This window comes from Pangasianodon hypophthalmus, chromosome 13, assembly GCF_027358585.1.
Source record: "Pangasianodon hypophthalmus isolate fPanHyp1 chromosome 13, fPanHyp1.pri, whole genome shotgun sequence".
NCBI lineage: Eukaryota > Metazoa > Chordata > Actinopteri > Siluriformes > Pangasiidae > Pangasianodon > Pangasianodon hypophthalmus.
In genome coordinates, this window is record NC_069722.1 from 15466080 (window position 1) to 15484982 (window position 18903).

General features: G+C 40.4%; 1 protein-coding gene across 3 annotated transcripts in view; it reads left to right on the forward strand.

Moving 5' to 3' along the window:
• The first annotated feature begins 933 nt into the window (after nucleotides 1-933).
• tex2 (testis expressed 2) overlaps nucleotides 934-18903 on the forward strand; it is a 34567-nt gene continuing 16597 nt past the window's right edge. Inside the window, exons 1-4 of one of the 3 annotated variants that reach the window (XM_053239078.1) lie at nucleotides 934-1145; nucleotides 3569-3666; nucleotides 4732-4820; nucleotides 16558-18184. In XM_053239078.1, the coding sequence (XP_053095053.1) occupies nucleotides 16583-18184 (1602 nt within the window). In that variant the 5' untranslated portion in view covers nucleotides 934-1145; nucleotides 3569-3666; nucleotides 4732-4820; nucleotides 16558-16582. Of the gene's footprint in view, nucleotides 1146-3568; nucleotides 3667-4731; nucleotides 4821-7257; nucleotides 9319-16557; nucleotides 18185-18903 lie in introns of those variants that run through there. The other 2 variants (XM_034310300.2, XM_034310301.2) reach the window with 2 other exon arrangements.

Below are 18903 nucleotides of genomic sequence, written 5' to 3' on the forward strand. Positions count from 1 at the left end.
TTATCTTGTTTTTTATGAATTTTTATCCAAATCCAAATCTCCTTTCCCTTGTGTTACTCGTTATGTGATAATTCTGGCTGTACTGATCTTAAAGATGTTTATGTAAGTGTATATCCAGTATTTCCTCATATTACTCTGTGTTATGAAACCGTGCAGCAGGTTGTTAGTTCTGGGAGAGAATTATGTCCTGGTTTGTTCATAGTAACAATTAGGAAAATAATGTATGCTGGTCAGTGTTGCAGTGGATCCAGAGCCTATGCCGTGAACACAGGACCCGAGGCAGGACTTCACCCTGGATGGGAGACAGGTCCATCACAAGGCACCATGCACACACATGCACACACTCACTCTCATCCACTGCCATGTTTATGGGAGGTGGGAGGAAACCAGAGGGATCAGAGGAAACCCACACAGACATGGGTTTCCTTCACAGGAAGAGCATACGAAACTCCACGCAGGTAGTAATGCGAGCTCAGGATCGAACCATGGACTCGTATTACATTATAAAAGCTGTAAGGTGGCAAAGCTACATGCTGGGACTCCGTGCTGCAATTAGCTGGCTTTTCCCTTGGAACTGGAATTCTGAATTTATCACCCATCCTTCTTAAACAAAGATAAATGTGAAAAAAAAAGTAAAAAATAAATAAATAAAAAAAAACCTCATCGTTTTCTTGAATGTAACGTATTGGGTATCTTAAATATCATGGACACAGAACACTATTTTATGCTTTTTAGGCTGTTACCAGTCTGACAGAGATTAATTTGCTGTAAACTAAGAAATAAGTTCATTGTTGCAGTTTGTCTGTTCTGACAGCAGGGGGCGCGTGTGCGCTGTGGCGGCGCTTCATCCACCAAAATAAACACACGCCCCGGACGCTGCGCACTTAATCGAGTGTCGAGCGTGTGAGCGCTGGTGCACTCGCATCCTAGACATCTGTTTCGATTGGTTTCGCCTTAGAGGAACGAATCCGTTTATTCTCTCCGACTTTGCTTCCTCGAGCTGCTGTCATTTCGCTTCTGGAGACAGAAATGGTTCGACACGACGCGAGGTTAATCACGGAAGGCGAATCGAGTGTCAGAAGAGTGAATGAGACGACGTGACGAGCTTTTATGTAACGAAAAAGACGGAATGAAGACATCGAATGGTGAGATTGCGCTCACGCCCATTGGTCAGGCGCACATAATAAATCCATTTATCCATCTATCCATCCATCTATCCATCGATCCTCTTCCACACTGGCTGTTACGAGTCTGATTAATCGGCTGATTAATCGACATATTTGATCTCCAGATTGGGTGCGTGTTTTATCCGGGTAATTTATGGAGTCCTTTCTCTTCCAAAAAAAAAAAAAAAAAACAATGCGGATGATGTCTAGGTTGTTGAAATCATCAAAGCTCGAGCGCTGCCTCCAAATGATAAATATATAACTTAAAATTTAAAATAATATCAATTGTCTGTGCAAATGCACATTATATATGTCGATTATTAATACATAATTGGTGTTATTATTGTTGTAGTTGTTGTTGTTGTTGTTGTTATTATTATTATTACCTGCTACATTGTAAGCCATAAATTGAGTAGATATGGATATGAGTTTTATTAAACATTACTGGGATCCTTTTGGTCAAATAAACACGCATAAAGAAGCTGACACTGATCTACTTTCTGTGATTAAACATGAGTTGTTACACATCTAGGCCCTGATTTATTTATTTATTTATGCCTCAGGTTTATTTTTGACTCATGCACAGGCCCAGTAAAGATTCAGCTGCAGAACAGAGAATAAAAATAAGAATTTGTTTGTTTGTTTGTTTGTTTGTTTGTTTATTGCAATGCAATGATTTAGCAGTGGTTCTCAAAGACGATCCGGAGACCCCCCAGGTGTCTGTGGAGCATAGCTGGGTGGTCAGTGAATTTTGAATTATGTTTCAGTGGTGGAAAACACTGTTATCAAAGGGAGATTTATTACTGAGTTATTAGCTTTTTTGATTGGTCCCTTTAATTGAATGGGTTTAATCCAAACCTCAAAACGTAGCCTATAAATAATGTGAACTTGTACTTAATTTGTTCTGCCTGTGGAATGTTCACATAATAGAGTAGACAAAATCTTATTGTACACATTTAAATAAATGTGTATGGGCCTGTGCATGAGTCAAAAATAAACCTGAGGCATGGATTACAAACAGAAAATAAATAAATAAATGAATGCCCTTAGTACATATTTATTTCTGTACACATTTAAATAAATGTGTACAGAAATAAATATGTACTAAGGGCATTCATGGGATTTATTTTACAGTCAAAAGGGGTCTCTGGCTACAAAAAGTTTAAGCCCCTGATTTAGAAGATTCAGAGTACCATATTACCTGTGTTAACTGCACACATTAGGAAGTGTAGTCATTATTTAATGTGTAGTATGATGTTTTTAAAACTGTTGTTAGCACTGCTAATAACTCCTACAATATGCTCATTATTCATAAGAACATGTGTCTGAAATGTATTTTTACCTGCTTCAGTATGTATTCTAGCCAGAGATATTTACTGCTTTCTGAGTTTGCTTAAAATGTATCATCAGTTGCTTTTCAGAGTGAGCTCTCTGAGGATCATATTGTAAAACAAGTGCTTCTCGTACTGTTTATCTCAGTGGTCCTTAATTCCAGTCCTATGAGACCCTGGCACAAGATCCTAGAAAATTTAGTCATTTTCTTGTCCTAGCATGCCTCATTCAGTTCATGCATGGCTTAGTAATTAGCTGATTTGAAGAACGAAGAGTGTGATCAGGGAAATTGCAAAGTGCAGTGGTTTCTGAAGGTCTGAGAACCACTGATTTACCCAGTCTGTGAAGAGACCTAAATAAAAGTCCTGCCTGAGGTGACAGAAATAAATCCAGTGCAGTGCTTCTACTTTTAGTAGAGTGTAGCTTTTTTTCTACCATCATCACACACATGCACACATTGGAAAAGAAGTAACTAAAAATATATATAACTGTATATGTGATTCATTAGTTAGAGCAGTTGAGTATTGGCACATCTTAGTATATATACAGTATATACACACTAGGAACAGGAAACTAATACTTGGCCCCCCTTTGCTTTCCAGACAGCCTCAGTTCTTTGTAGTATGGTGTGCACAAGGTTTTGGAAACATTCATTTGAGATCCTGGTCCATACTGACATGATTGCATCAGATAATTACTGCAAATTTGTTAACTGCACATTCATGCGAATCTCCAATTCTACCACATCCCAAAGGTACGCTATTAGATTCAGATATGGTGACTTGGGAGACCATTGAACTACACTGAACTCACTGTCATGTTCATGGAACCAGTTTGAGATGGCCTATGCTTGTGTCTGTAACTGTCCACTCCTCTAGGAAGGCTTTCTACAAGATTTTGGAGTGTGTCTGTGGGAATTTGTGCCCACTCAGTGAAAAAAAAAACCATCTGTGAGGTCAGGCATTGATGGATGAGAAGGCATGGGTGATTAGATTATTGCATGAATGAGTAGATGTATAAAGTGTACAGTATAAAGTGCTAATAAAGTGCTTAATGAGAGTACATTCCAGTAGGTAGTGTTCTTTGGCATCCACCAAACCCAGATTCGTCCATCAGTGACGCAGTTTTTGTGCTGATATTGCTTCCAGAGACAGTTTGGAACTCTGTAGTGAGTGATGCAACTTTATGCACTTTGCGCTTGTAGCTCTGTGAGTTTGTGTGGTCTAACGCTTTGTGGCTAAGCTGTTGTTGCTCTTCACACTGTTGATGCATTTCACACTAATGGCATCCTATGAAAGTGGCATGTTTAAAGTCACTGCGCTCTTCAGTACGACATATTCTACTGCCATTGTTTGTCTATGGAGATTGCATGGCTATGTGCACCTGTTAGCAATGGGTGTGGCTGAAACACCTGAACTCAATAATTAGGAGGGGTATCCACATACGTTTCTCCATATTGTGTAGGTCATGGCATTGAAACCAGGCTCAACTGCTATTGAGAGGCCCAGTGTATACCAAAAAAACATTCCCCACCCCATTACTCGATCACCACCAGCCTGAACTGTTGTCACAAGGCAGCTTGAGTCCATGTATTCATGCTGTTGACGCCTAATTCTGACCCTACCATCTGCATGTCGCAGCACAAATTGAGATTCCTCAGCCCAGCCAACATTTTCTAATTTTCAGCTGTCCAGTTTTGGTAAGCCTGTGCCCACTGTATCCTCAGATCCCTGTTCTTGGCTGACAGGAGCCATCTCACATCGTGCTTAATTCTGGAATAGTGTTCCAGTAATTATTAAGAATTCTAGCTTTTAAAATCCTGATTAAAAAACTACTATATATAACTATAAATAAGAATAAACTATTGTTATTTCTTTAGTCTTTTACATAGGTTTTTTTTTCATGATTTATAGTAATTTGCATTTATTTATAGTAATTTTATTTAATGGGTAACTGTACATTGCATGTTTAATGTGCCTGATCTTCAGCTCATTAATAAGTAATTTGAAATGCTGAATCCCCATAAGAATGTACCAAAAACATTACACAAGTATGCAGTATACAATGAATTTAACATCAGATTATTATCATAAGCATTTACTTTTGCTTTAAGCTGCACTGTATTTAATTTCTGATTGACATGTATATGCACATGCATGTGTAATTTCAGTGTTTAAGTATCCAGGTGTATTTGGTTGTAATCTTTTCATTATTCTATTTTGCTGCCTCATAGGTTGGTGGAAACCATGAGGCATGACACACTGTTGTGGCCCAATGCGGACACAGTTGCAGGGGCAGACTGAATGCTGCTGAAGTCTCAAGGTGAGTGTCCTTGCCAGCAACCTGAACTCATATTGATCCAGTGCCGGGTTGATCACACATGGGCTGAACTGATGTGCTGAGGTTTGATTGACTTTTGTTGCTGCTCTTCCTGCTGTTGTGCCATGAGATATTGAGACATATTAGTGGTATTACAATCATACTGCGCACACACACACACACACACACACCCACACACACACAGCCCCAGAAGCACTTTGCTTGCACAGCTGATAACGGGCTTTTGTCTGAAATGTGTCCTGTTTCTCTGGAAACCTTTTACTGCATCTACTGTTATTAGTGAGATACACTGCAGTTTACACCTGTAGTCATATATTATATATACACTGATCAGCCATAACATTATGACCACCTGCCTAATATTGTGTTGGTCCCCCTTTTGCTGCCAAAACAGCCCTGACCCGTCGAGGCATGGACTCCACTAGATCCCTGAAGGTGTGCTGTGGTATCTGGCACAAAGACGTTAACAGCAGATCCTTTAAGTCCTGTAAGTTGCAAGGTGGGGCCTCCATGGATCGGACTTGATGGCCAGCACACCCCACAGATGTTCGATTGGATTGAGATGTGGGGAATTTGAGGCCAAGTCAACACCTTGAACTCTTTGTCATGTTCCTCGAACCATTTCTGAACAATTTTTACAGTGTGGCAGGGTGCATTATCCTGCTGAAAGATGCCACTGGTATTAGGGAATACTGTTGCCATGAAGGGGTGAACCTGGTCTGTAACAATGTTTAGGTAGGTGGTATGTGTCAAAATAGCATCCATATGAATGACAGGACCCAAAGTTTCCCAGCAGAACATTTGCCCAGAGCATCACACTGCCTCCGCCAGCTTGCGTTCTTCCCATAGTGCATGCTGGTGCCATCTCTTCCCCAGGTAAATGATGCACACGCACCCGGCCTTCCACATGATGTAAAAGAAAACGTGATTTATCGGACCAGGCCACCTTCCTCCATTGCTCCATGGTCCAGTTCTGATGATCACCTGTCCATTGTAGGCACTTTTGGCAGTAGACAGAGGTCAGCATGGGCACTCTGACAGGTCTGTGGCTACACAGCCCCATACGCAGCAAACTGCAATGCACTGTGTGTTCTGACACCTTTCTATCATAGCCAGCTGTAACTTTTCAGCAATTTGTGCTACAATAGCTCTTCTGTGGGATCAGACCAGACGGACTAGCCTTCACTCCCCACATGCATCAGTGAGCCTTGGGTGCCCATGACCCTGTCGCTAGTTCACCGGTTGTCCTTCCTTGGACCACTTTTGGTAGGTACTAACCACTGCATACCGGGAACACCCCACAAAGCCTGCCGTTTTAAAGATGCTCTGACCCAGTTGTCTAGCCATCACAATTTGGCCGTTGTCAAAGTCTCTCTAATCCTTACACTTGCCCATTTTTCAAGTTTCCAACACATCAACTTCGAGAAACGACTGGTCACTTCCTGCCTAATATAATTCAACCCTTGACAGGTGCCATTGTAACGAGATAATCAATATTATTCACTTCACCTGTCAGTGGTCGTAATGTTATGGCTGATCGGTGTATACTCTTATATAAAATATATTATACATTATAATGTTACATATATAGCGGCATGCTGTTACAGGAAAGCAGTTAACAACTGGGTGGTGTAATGTGGCTCAAGGTGAAGGATTATTCTCCTATAGCAGCATGTCCTGAAGTGTTTCATTCCTCTTAGCAATTTGCCAATGATTCCAATTTTTTATTAATTAAATTACTTTAATCAGTTTATGGTTAAATTTAATGTGGAATGTCCATGAAACAAGTTCGTTCCTGTTATCACTTATGATCTAGCTTCTAGCATATATAGTGCAAAAGTGCAGAAAGTACTCCTTTTGTGCAAAAATGGGTTTTGGGAGAAATTCAAGTAGCTTTGTCTTACTAAAAGAAAGGTTATGGTTTAATTGAAACACAGTTCAACAGGGAAGCTCAGTTTGTGTGATTTCTTGTGCTCGGGATATTTATTTACATAGAAGATACTGTAGTGTTGTCTAACACAAGACTTTGTCTCTTGGAATTCATTGGGATCTGTGTATATGTGTATATATGTGTGTGTGTGTGTGTGTGTGTGCGTGTGTGTGAGCGCATGGGTTTGCTTTTCATGTGACATCTTACATATTGTGTGTGTGATCGGTGTGTGTGTGTTTTACCCATATATATATATATATATATATATATATATATATATATATATATATATATATATATATTTATATAGATAGATATATAGATAGATAGATAGATAGATATACACATACACAGGCGTTCATGTATGTGTATATATATATACACACACACACACACACACACACACACACACACACACTGATCAGCCATAATATTAAAACCACCTGCCTAATATTGTGTATTTTATCAAATTGTCTTTGTCACCATTTTATATTAGCAAAAGCCACTTGAGGCCATGCGTTACAGGGGTTTTATCATGGCTAAGGGGGTTTTAGGCACTTTGCGTAGCGCCTAAGAGCACCTTTATCCATGATAAAATCTCTGTAACACATGGCCTCGCGTGGCTTATTGTTTTTTTTAATGACTGCCTGATCTTTTGAACTCCTGTCCTACTTCATATGCATAAACTCTTAATAATGCCACTGTTTTGCATTAGCTGACAGGTGATGTTTGTCAAAACAGTGGTTTCACTGAACGTTTCTGTTTTACCAAGGAATAAATTTTCCACGTGATCTCTGTAAGTGCCAGCTCTGTCGTGGCTTTGCTAGATTTAATCAGTACTGTGATATAGACAGTGCATTGCCTTTGTCTTCTTAGTGCTCAGATAGTTTATCATTTGTTATAGGACACCTTAGCTGGCTTATTTACTAGTAATTAGCCAAGATGTCAGGAACATGGAGCTGGAAATCCACCTTGGAGAGTGGATTAACCTTTTGTCCTTGGCCCTTTTTAGTTGCCTGCTCTGAAGCAGTATTGGATTGGCCTTACTAGCTGACAGCTAGATTTCTTTCTTTTCATTCCGGTCTCCTAGTGGGATGCCTGTGGGATTCTGGTAGGGTTCTCTCATTTATAAATGTCCGTTCAGAATGATAGAGGTTACTACATCAATCCAATGAGTACAGTGAAATTCTTAGTGTCCCTTCAGGAGAAGAAATTGAAGCACTGGGTTACTACTTTTTGTTTCATCTGTTTCTGGTTTAGACTGCACGCTTTTGGACTATACATGGTCCAATAATTATACCAAAAACCATATGAGCTAAGGTTTTTTTTAAAATATTAAATTCTTTCTCTTGCAAAGCAGGCAAAAAAAATGCTGTATGACCTGAAAAGCAGTCTTAAAAGATGTTGTTTCCTTGAATATTTCTTTCACCAGGGTCCTCAAATGGTCTTGTGTCAATATACAATTTTAGAACAAAAATAAAAAATAACAATTATATACGGGAATGAAAACCACACTGGCAGCTTAAACATAGCCCACAATTGCAGTAAAACAACACACCTGGCAACACTGCCTATAATACTCCGGAGATTTTTTTCAACACATTGTCAGAATGAGTTTTTTATATTATTATTATTATTATTATTATCATTACTCAAAATTGCCTTGTTTAGATATAAGGTGTTTTAAATGTCTAATTTAAAAGTACAGGAAGACACTTCTATTTGGTTCACAAACCAAATATAGTAGGTCATTAATTTTCCATGCATTTGGGGTTTGTAATTTGCATTTTGGTTTCGCTGTATGGCCATAAATCTCAGCACACTAAGTTCACAGATATCCTTCATGGAACGAGACTATAAATACCACCATACTGCTGGAGTGCTTTTTATTCATTCTGTGTGGAGTGGGTTACTAATGTGTGTGCTTAAAATTTCATTGGGAATTTCCTGGAATAGTTCAAAGATTCCTGGCTAAGGAAATTACACTATTGAACCGTACCTCAGCACAGCTCCCCAGGCAGCCATTAAAGAGCCCCCACAGCTATGATGAATGCTTAACTACCAACATTCACCACCTATTGCTAAATACTCCTTGTTCTTTGTAGCTTTGTATAATAGACCTACTAATGGATGATGATCTGCTAACAAGCAGGAAGTAAATATGCTCTCACGGCATGGTTATGACTAAGAACTGAGTTGAACCATTGTAAATACCTGGGCAGTTCTGCAGTAGTGGGCTGCATGGTTTGTTATGGTGTGCCAGATCATGCTAGTGGGGTGAGTGTTGCTCTTTCATGCCTCCACCCTTGGATATAGGAAGCCTGAATACTGCATTGGGCTAAAACTGGTGTCAGCTGCAGCACCTTCTTGGTGGAGGCCACTTTCCAAATTGTTCCCATTAAAGCGTCCACAAAGATTTTTGCAAAAATGCAGACACACTGCAGCATCTTAATGTAAGAATCCTTGATGCTTTTTGCAGGAGAAAGTTCAGACTGTGTGTGATTTCATGGTTTGAGGAAATTTATGCAGAAGTTAAGGCAGGTTGGTGAGGTACGTTTATTGTTTTTTTTGTTTTTTAACTGTTTAATACTATTTAGCTTCTCTTTAACACTACTTCAGTTCTTAGCTAATGTTCTTAATATTTATTAGTGGACATGAGGTTCAGTAAGATTTGTGATTGGATTTGTAATTGGATTTGTGTTTGAGTACTGTTGACTTAGTTTTTGTGCTAGACTGTGTTTACCATAAGCTAGCTTGACATGTCTGCCATATTACCTTTAGCTTTTTATTATGTTTTTGATGTTATTTAGCGTTTGTAATGAATATGTTGTTTTACATGAAGCTTATACATTGTAATTTTATGTACTTGCTGGTTGCTGTTATTATAGTTCTTTTAACTCTTTTAACTCTTGAACATAAACCAAGGTAGGCAATGCTCTCAAGGTAGAGCTGCAGCTATATTACAACAGATTCTTGCCTCTGATAATGTCGCATAGATGCAGATGTATGAAAGTAGTTAGCAACAGTGGCTATTGTGGCATCTAGATTTCGATTATCTATGTCCCCACTACTCTTAATCTGTTAGCCTAGGACAGGGATGTTCAAAGTCTGGCCACAGGGCCAAATGCGGCCTGTGGAGAGATGTTAATTGGCCCATGGCTTCTCTCTTAGTATGGACGATAGGTGGCCCATCGGCCAGCACATTGCAATTTTTCCTTTCATCTGATGGTGGCAACACAGTCAGCTAAAATGCAAGAGCCTTTCTCTGACTACAGCTGCAGATTAATTTATTAAAATGATATTTAGTCATGTCTACAGACAAAACGTTAACAGTGAGAAGGGGCAATTTCAAAAGAGCTGGAAACAAGGATACTTTTTCATTGAAAGGTACTGCAAATGCCTGTGCCTCATATGTCAAGAGACTGTTCCAGTAATTAACCCTTTCTTGCAGTACACTGGCGTTCCATTCCACTGGCGGAATGGAAATCGACTTAGACATTTTCAATCAGTATGAACAAAGGAATTATTTTATCGCTGCAAGTCAGTTATAAGATTAGTCAGGACACTGTTGGGTTTCTGTGTGTAGAGTATCGCGACTCTGCGTGTAGCTGCTGGTGAGCACAGTGATGGGAAAGGGGAGGGGTGTGAGCCCCCTACTGGGCAAATAATTCCCACCTCTCCACAATAACACTGGTACAGAGATAAAATGAACAGCACTAAAGCTTTGTTGATAGTAAAACGGCATATACAACTACCACAATAAAATTATAATATTTAAACCCGGTAGGCTAGAGAAAAAAGAGAAATACTTATGAAAAACTGCAGATACTTAAACTGCTGAGTGTCTACTTTCATATGAGCCACGTGGAGTGTGACATCACAAATAAATTCATTGCTGTACCCGGGCACCCCAAAACAGGCGGAATTTCTTTTTTTTGGCCTCTGGTAAAAAGAGTTAAGGAATTTAATATCATAAAAGATTATGAAACAAATCATGGACAATGCAAAAAATATTCAGAGGATGAGAGGGCAGAGAAAGTGGATCTGCAACCAGGTATTAAAAATGACTATGTTAGTTTGTCCAGCTACTTTTGTCCCTGAAATGGGGGAGGGGAGTCTTTGCCATCTTGACCTTATCTTTTGGATGCCTTATATCATGGCCAGGTCCTTCAGTGTGGCTGTGGATGCACCTGTGCAATGTGTAAAATATAGAAGCTCTGTCTGGGTGTGGTAGATGTTTCTGTTTAATCAGCATCAATCTTAAGCAGTTCCTATCGAAATGTTGGAAGTGTTATGAATGCAACATTTAATAATAGTTTGGCCTAGGTCAAGCTTTGCCTCAGTTCTGCTTCAGTTGTATGTTTATCAGGCTTTGCTTGAATTCTCTTTTAAATTGATGTTTCATAGAAATGGAGAAAGAGGGTGATGACTAGTGCCTGTGGGAGCTGTTTAACCTGCTCCACTGATTACCTGCGTCATCATTCTGTTGTTCTTTCTCATGCTGATTTATTCTTTCTATTCTTTTTCAATCGCCCACGGTTTCTGATTAAGTCTCTCGCCTCTTTGCATGGCCACCTTATCTTCTTTCCATATCCCAGTTCTATTCTTAGCATACACTGAATCACAGGTATCCATTTTTTGCATCTCACTCCACAGAAATGGAGACTTCCCCTGCAGAGTTTGGGCTTCTTGCTGTATTTCTCCTACAGAACTCCATCTGTCTGCATGTAGAATGATCCTGTCTCGCTCATACTCCTGTGGGTGTTACTGTGCTGCATTAGAGCTTGTAGTAGCTGCTTCTGTGGACAGTCTATCTGCCGAACCATGTCTACCTCCTGCACACACACACGCACACACAATCTCTTACTTACAGTCTCTTGATCACTCTCATACATGCAAGCAAACACACAGACACACACCCACACATACCATGGATGCTGTGGGCCAGTGGCTCAGGCAGTCTCCACATCTATGTGGATCTGTTTCTCAGCCAGACTATTTCTCCTACAGCCTTTGCCATTTCTAATGTGAAATACACCCATGTTGTTTCTGCTGACATCACTGGAACAATTTCTGAATTGATTTGTAAGCCCATGTGACAAGTTCTCCTTGATAAATCGCACTGGTGATAGTTGGATTGCTGTAAAATGGTTCACAGTAGAGCCCACCTGCTCCTGCAGGAATTGTGATCAATCTCACCTTTCCCCGCAGAAAACTGGACCAATCCTGCATGGTCCCTCAGTTATTATTTTCCGAAAACGTTCAGGGAAAGAAAGAACTGTTTATGATCCAAAACATAAGAGCTCATCGCTGAAGCATGGTGGAGGTAGTGTCTTGGCTTGGGCTTGCATGGCTGCTTCTGGAAAGGGCTCACTAATCTTTACTGAAGATGTAACTCATGATGATAGCAGCAGAATGATTTCAGAAGTCTACAGGACATTCTGTCTGCCAATTTACAGAAAAAGGAGGAACTTCATCATGGAGGCAAGACAGTGAACCAAAACATGCTGCCAACATAACAAAGGACTTCATCAGGGGAAAGAAGTGGAAAGTTTTAGACTGGCCAAGTCAATCACCAGACCTTTACCCAATTGAGCACGTATTTCACCTCCTGAAGGGAGAAACCCCCAAAAACAAACAATGGATATGGATATGCAACCAAATATTAAGTGTTATTTACTTTAATTTATTTTAGGACTATCTGTTCTTATACTTTTGCTCACCAAAAGATTGGGTGGTCTATGGTCCAAAGGTGCCATATTATTTAACACATGTAGATGTAAATATTAGGAAATCGAAGCTGAAAGTTGAAATCGAAACAGAGACTTTATTTGGTGAAAGAAGAGGTCAATGGGACTACCACTGAGATTTCCTTGGTGTACATATCACTGAGGATTTTACATGGACTGTTTACCCTGAATGTGTAGTGAAGAAGGCACAACAGCACCTCTTCTGCATTTGGTATGCACCTTTGCATCCTCAGATTCTACATTTGACAAACGTACCGTCAAAAGCATTCTGACTGGCTGCATAATCTCCTGTTATGGCAACTGCAGAGCCCTCAAGCACAAAGTTGTGCTGAGGCTAGTACGGACAGCTCAATATATAATTGAGGTGGGCTTTCCTCCTTCTTGAAAATGCTGTTTGAGGCAGAGCATCGTATGTGACCAATCCAAACCACAGCCTTTTCTCACTGCTGCCATCTGGCAGACAGTACCACTGCATCGGGTCCAGAACCAGCTGGCTTTGAGACAGCTGTTTCTCTCAGGCCACCAGGCTGCTGAAAGAAAGTAACTATTCAGTGTATAAGCATGTGCTTTGCATGTATTCCTAGAAACTTCATGGACAGTCCCACTCACACCCTCTACATCCCCACTCAGTTCGACCACACATTTCATTCTTCACCTTATTGCTAGTGCCATGTAACGGTTCACTGCACACTACCAACTGATACCTCACTCATCTTTTGTATGTTGTCTTTTGTATTACTCAGGGTTATATGGATATTTTGTCTATATTGTGCAGTGTACGGCATATGTATGTATGTATATATGTGTGTATGATAGTGTGTACGTTACAGTAGTGTGTATAATGCATATGATATTCTGCTACTATAGAGTTCTGTGACTGGGCAGACCAAGCTACTGTAGAGTTAGTTACTGTAGGTAGGGGTGTGAATCTCCCTCTTTCAGATGATATATTACACATCATGATATGTAGCATACAGTGTATGATGAGTTACAAAAACTTTACAGTTAAACATTTAAAGTAACAGTTCAACACACTATAGTTCACTACTGATCTAATATAATTTGGTTCAGCACCGATACAATTCAATTAATCTTTAATTCAATCTTTAATCTTTTTATTCAGTTCATTTAAAGTTTTCCACTCTAGGAGAATCTTCCGGTGTTTTCTGGTTTCTTAGTATCCTGTCAAGCTGCATTTTTTTAGTCTTACTAACTTCAAGAGAGAAAAAAGAGGCCATTGAGGTTTGAATGACTGTTTATAGCTGTTCTAATGTAAATGATAATAGGAATTAACTATACGTATTTTACGTGTATTTTATGTCCGATTTTCCCAGTTTTCTGATTTGAATAATTTTTTCATTTTTTTTCTCTTTTCCCATTTTCTGTCATTTGCCAGTTACCCACTGACTAGTTAGCTTTATAGCTACCCACAATAGCTACCCCCTGGGGAGGATGAGGGCTAGCACGTGCTTCCTCTGAAACTCACGAAGCCACCCCAAACTGCTGCTCTAGCTACATCAAATGGCAGCATCAAATGTGCTCACAGACACCCACGATTGACTAGTGTCACTCTGGTTGAAGGGATGGTGTAATGCCATCCCTCCCACTCTGAGAGCACATCTAATTTTAATCTCGGACACTTAGGCAAACACTTTTCTGTTGTGCCACTCGGGTTCCCAAATCAGTTATTCTTTACAGTGGATATAAAAAGTCTGCACACCCCTGTTAAAATGGCACGTTTTTTGATTAAAAAAATTTAACCAAGATGAATCAAAAATTAAACCAAGATGAACTTTTCCCACCCTCAATATGAAATTACAATGTATAAAAATTATGTGAAAAACAATCAGAAATATTTTAGGGAAATAGGAAAAATAAAAAAGTTACAATAACCTGGTTGCATAAATGTGCACACCCTTTTATAATTGGGGATGTAGCTGTGTTCAGAATGAACCAATCACATTCAATCTCATGTTCAAAAGTAATTATCATACAGCTGTCATCAATGAAATTATTCTGATCAACCCCAAATAAAGATCAGCTGTTTCTGTAGGATTTTCTTGACATCTTCTTGGTTTCATCTGACTGCCGAAGCTATGGTCTGCAAAGAGCTGATAAAGCATATACAGGGGCTCACTGTCGAAAAGATTTGATCAGAAGAGGGGTATAAAAGAATTTCCAAAACATTTGATGTACCATGGAACACCGTGAAGGCCATCATCAACAAGTGGAGAAAATGGAGCACCACAGTGACATTACCAAGATCAGGACGTCCTTCCAAAATTTACAAAATTACAAGACAAAAAATTACCAGGGAGGCTGCCAAGAGACCTACGGCAATATTAAAGGAGCTGCAGGAATATCTGACAAGTACTGATCCTTCTCTGCATGTGAAGGCAATCTCTTGTATTCTTCACATGCCTGGTCTAGATGACATAGGGTAGCTAGATGAAAGCCATTTCTCACACAAAACATCTAATCCCAACTAAATCAACCCAAACCATGTGTGTTATGGTCTGATGAGACCAATTCCAAAAGGTATAATAATTCCATAATTCTGAAAGGTATGTTTGGCGCAAAAAAACGACACCATACCCATGATGAAGCATGGTGGTGGCAGCATCATGCTTTAGGGCTGCTTTTCTACAGATGGAACTGTGGGTTTTGTGAAGGTGGAGGGAATCATGTATAGCTACAAATACAAGCCGATTTTAGTGTAAAACATTCAAGTGCCTGTTAGTACAGTGAAGATGAAAAGGAATTTCACCTTTCAGTACAACAGTGATCCAAAGATACATCCAAACAGATACATCCAAATCAACAAAAGAATGGCTTAACCAAAGAAGATCAATGTTTTGAATGGCCTAACCAGAGCCCAGACCTAAACCCAGCTAAACATCTGTGGGGTGACTTGAAGCGGGCTGTGCACAGGAGATGCCCTCACAATTTGACGGATCTTGGATGTTTTTGCAAGAAAGAGTGGGAAAACATTGCCAAGTTAAGATGTGCCACGCTGATAGACTCTTATCCAATAAGACTGAGTGGTGTAATAAAATCAAAAGGTGTGTGTAAAAAGTCATGTGTAAATGTAAACCTTATTTAAACATTTGTGGCAGTGACCTCACAACCATTAGGAATTCAAAATTAACTTTTTGTGAAGATATGGCTTGGACTGGGGATTCCTTTATTTAAAAAAAAAAAATAATAAAGAAAATTGTAGTTTTCCACGATGTGCTGATTTACTATTTGGCCCAAACTTCAAAAATGCAAAAAGTATCACTCTCTTCCTCTTTTTCACTTTCTATTTCACACATATACAACAAAATCGCTCCTGTTTCGTTTATCCTCTTTGTCAAAGAGTTCTATGCTTTTCTTTTAGCTATGAAGCTGAGTCCTCAAAGAAAAACTCCAGTGAATTTAATGAAAAATATCACAAATCATGATCATAAACTGTATTAGCTCTTTTTTTTACTCATGTTCATTTCAACATAAGTAATGTTTCATGACTGTTGTAGTTTTGGGTTGTTCTTAGATGTCCAGGACTGTGACCTCAGATTTCTTACTGTGTAAGGTGTAGCCTTTTGAGGGAGGAGGGCATCACTTCAAGGAGGAGGGCAGACTACAACTGATTTGTTGAATTGTCCATGATCAATTGTTGTGGCACTCTAATACTATTAAATGCATTGTTGTGTGTAACTAGTCCTCCTTGGTTTCTCTTTATTCAATTTACAGGTACACTGTGTCTAGTGTTGAGATAACAGTAGATTTCACAGCCATCCACTTTGATTAACTGTAATGAATAAGAGCCTCAGGGTTTTCCATTTGGAGTCTTGGCCTCAGTGCCTTGTCCAGCTTTTTGTTCATTAGGTTGTGTAAATGATGGGTTCTGTTTATTAGAAAAATTGGCTTTGAAAACCCCATATGTGTTACTATGTATTAAGAGTACGTTGATTATAAGATTGCTACAGCTGGTGGTATTTGTGATATCTGCCAGGACTTAAAATTTGTTTTCATATGGCTATTTTCCTTTTGCCCACAGGCTCTGAGCCTTCTGGAGTGCTGCCATGACCAGTCAGGGAGGCAGCAATGTGGACACACCCAGCCACCTGCCTTCCTCGTCATCCTCATTCCTCCGGCCGTCCTCAGGTCCAAAACTACATGTGCAGCGCTCGCTTTCCCGTGACACAATCACCATCCATTTCTCAACCCAGGGCAAGGAGGAGGAAGAGGAGGATGAAGAGCTCTACCAGTTGGCTGTGTCCACATCTGGTCTGGAGAGTGATGATCAGAGCATAGTCACAGCTTTGGAGGCCAGTGAGGAGTTGCTGTTTGAAGGCACAGGACCAGGACCAGGTTCAGGGGTGCCCCCTGTGTCTTCTGTTATGGCATCATCCTCAGCGGTCACCCATACCCAAAGCTCAGCCTTAGCTATCCAGCCATTATTCACCAGCCTTGGCTCTTCCTCTGTTTATAGCCCTGCTAGCTCCTCCTGGCCCTCAGAGCACTGGACCCAACTCCCTCCACCTGCCACTTACTCTGCCTCTTCCACATCGTCTCCAGTCAAGTCCTCAGCTGTGCACTCAAAGCCATTCCTCAGCCTTGTGAGGTCTCTGTCCACTGAGGTTGAGCCTCGTGAAGGTGTTCCTTCAGCAACTGCCCCTCAGCCTATGCGACACCGACATCTGATGAAGACTCTAGTTAAATCTTTGTCTACTGACACAGCCCGTCCTGAACAGGAAATCCCATCACACCGGCTCTCTGATTCCCGCCGTAACCTGCACCTCTTCAAACCTTTTACACAACCTCGTGTCACCACCACTGCCAGTGGTGACTCCAAAACAGCACCATCCTCTCCCATAGCTTCGCCCGATGGTCGTTCCTTCTTCAAGGTACAGGAAGTTGAAGCACGCATTGAAGATACTAAGCGCCGTCTATCCGAGGTAATGTGCGAACCCCTACAGCTGCTTAGCAAGATTATTGGTGAGGAAGGAGGAAGTACTGCTAGTGGAGGTTCAATGACTGGGACAGCATGGGGGGCCCAACATCCCAAAAGCCTCTCATCTAGTGCCTCAGAGCTCTGTAGTCTTACAGCCCTCAATGGCCACCTGGAAAGCAGAACTGACTATTGCATCAAAGAGGAAGATGACATGGAGGGTGACAGTCCACCAGGGGTAGCCACCAATGTTCAGGTTATACCTAAGTCACCCTCACTAGGCCTGGACAGGTGCTTTATGTCAGCCCTGGCCAAGCAGGAGGATGAAGAGTTCTGCGAGCTCTACAGTGAAGATTTTGAGCTCTGCACAGACACAGACGCCGATGGTGACCTTGGCACCTCAGCCCACCTCCAGCAGGGTAGCACAGCATGCAGCGAAGAACCAACTGAGGGGGGTGAGGAGGAGGAGGAGGATGAGGAAGATGTGCCTCCGAGCATACCACATAATGGACTTATCCTGCTCATTTCTGTTGTGTACGGCTACTTTGTTTTGCCGTTGCCTACGTACATAGGTGGTGTTTTGCTTGGAGTAGCTGCAGGTTTCATGCTAGCAATACTTGTGGTGTGGCTGTCAGCTCCCCGTGGTTCTTCTTGGGGTCCTCACTTCAGACGATGTAAGAGAGAACGCTGGAATGGGGTCCCTCTAGACATCAAAGAGCCAATCATCTATAAGGTAGGTCCTGGTACTATATTGTGTCTGGTTTTACCATCAGGTTGTTAATAGCACACAATATGACCTTACCCAAAAACTTTTATAGCTGTTGTGCTGCCTTTTATCTGTCATGCACAATGTGACGTCTTATTCTACTCGATTTTGTAAAAAAAATGTATTACCTGTGAGCAGAAAATAATAATGTAAGTTGTCATTCAGAATGAGAGGCACCAGTACAGCAAATTCAGATGTTTTTACTAAGCCACAAGAGGGCATGTGTGTTACAGTAATTTTATCATGGATAATGGCATTGTTAGGCACACTGTAAAGTCAAGTGCCTAAAATGCTAGAAAAATGTTTGTTTGTCAGTAAAGAAAGCAACATATTACGTAACAGACCACTTTTTGGACAAAACACATTATGAAGGCTGCTGGGTATTGCCAGCAAAAAAAGAGTCAAAGACTGCAGAAGAACTGTTGCAGATTCTCTAAGATGCATAGTAAAACCTATCAGCTAATTTTCTTATAAAACTGCACAAATTGTACCTGAGAATAATGATTTTTTTTCTCCAAAAAGCAAAGGGTTGTCACACCAAATACTGACTTTTTAATTTTAATACTGTTTACTGCACTTTATAGTCTTGTATTTTTGAATGTAGAAACGTTTAATTTCATTATTTTTGAAGGAATCTTTGCTTTAAAGCATTTCTTTGTATGTGCCTAAGACTTTTGTAAGGTACA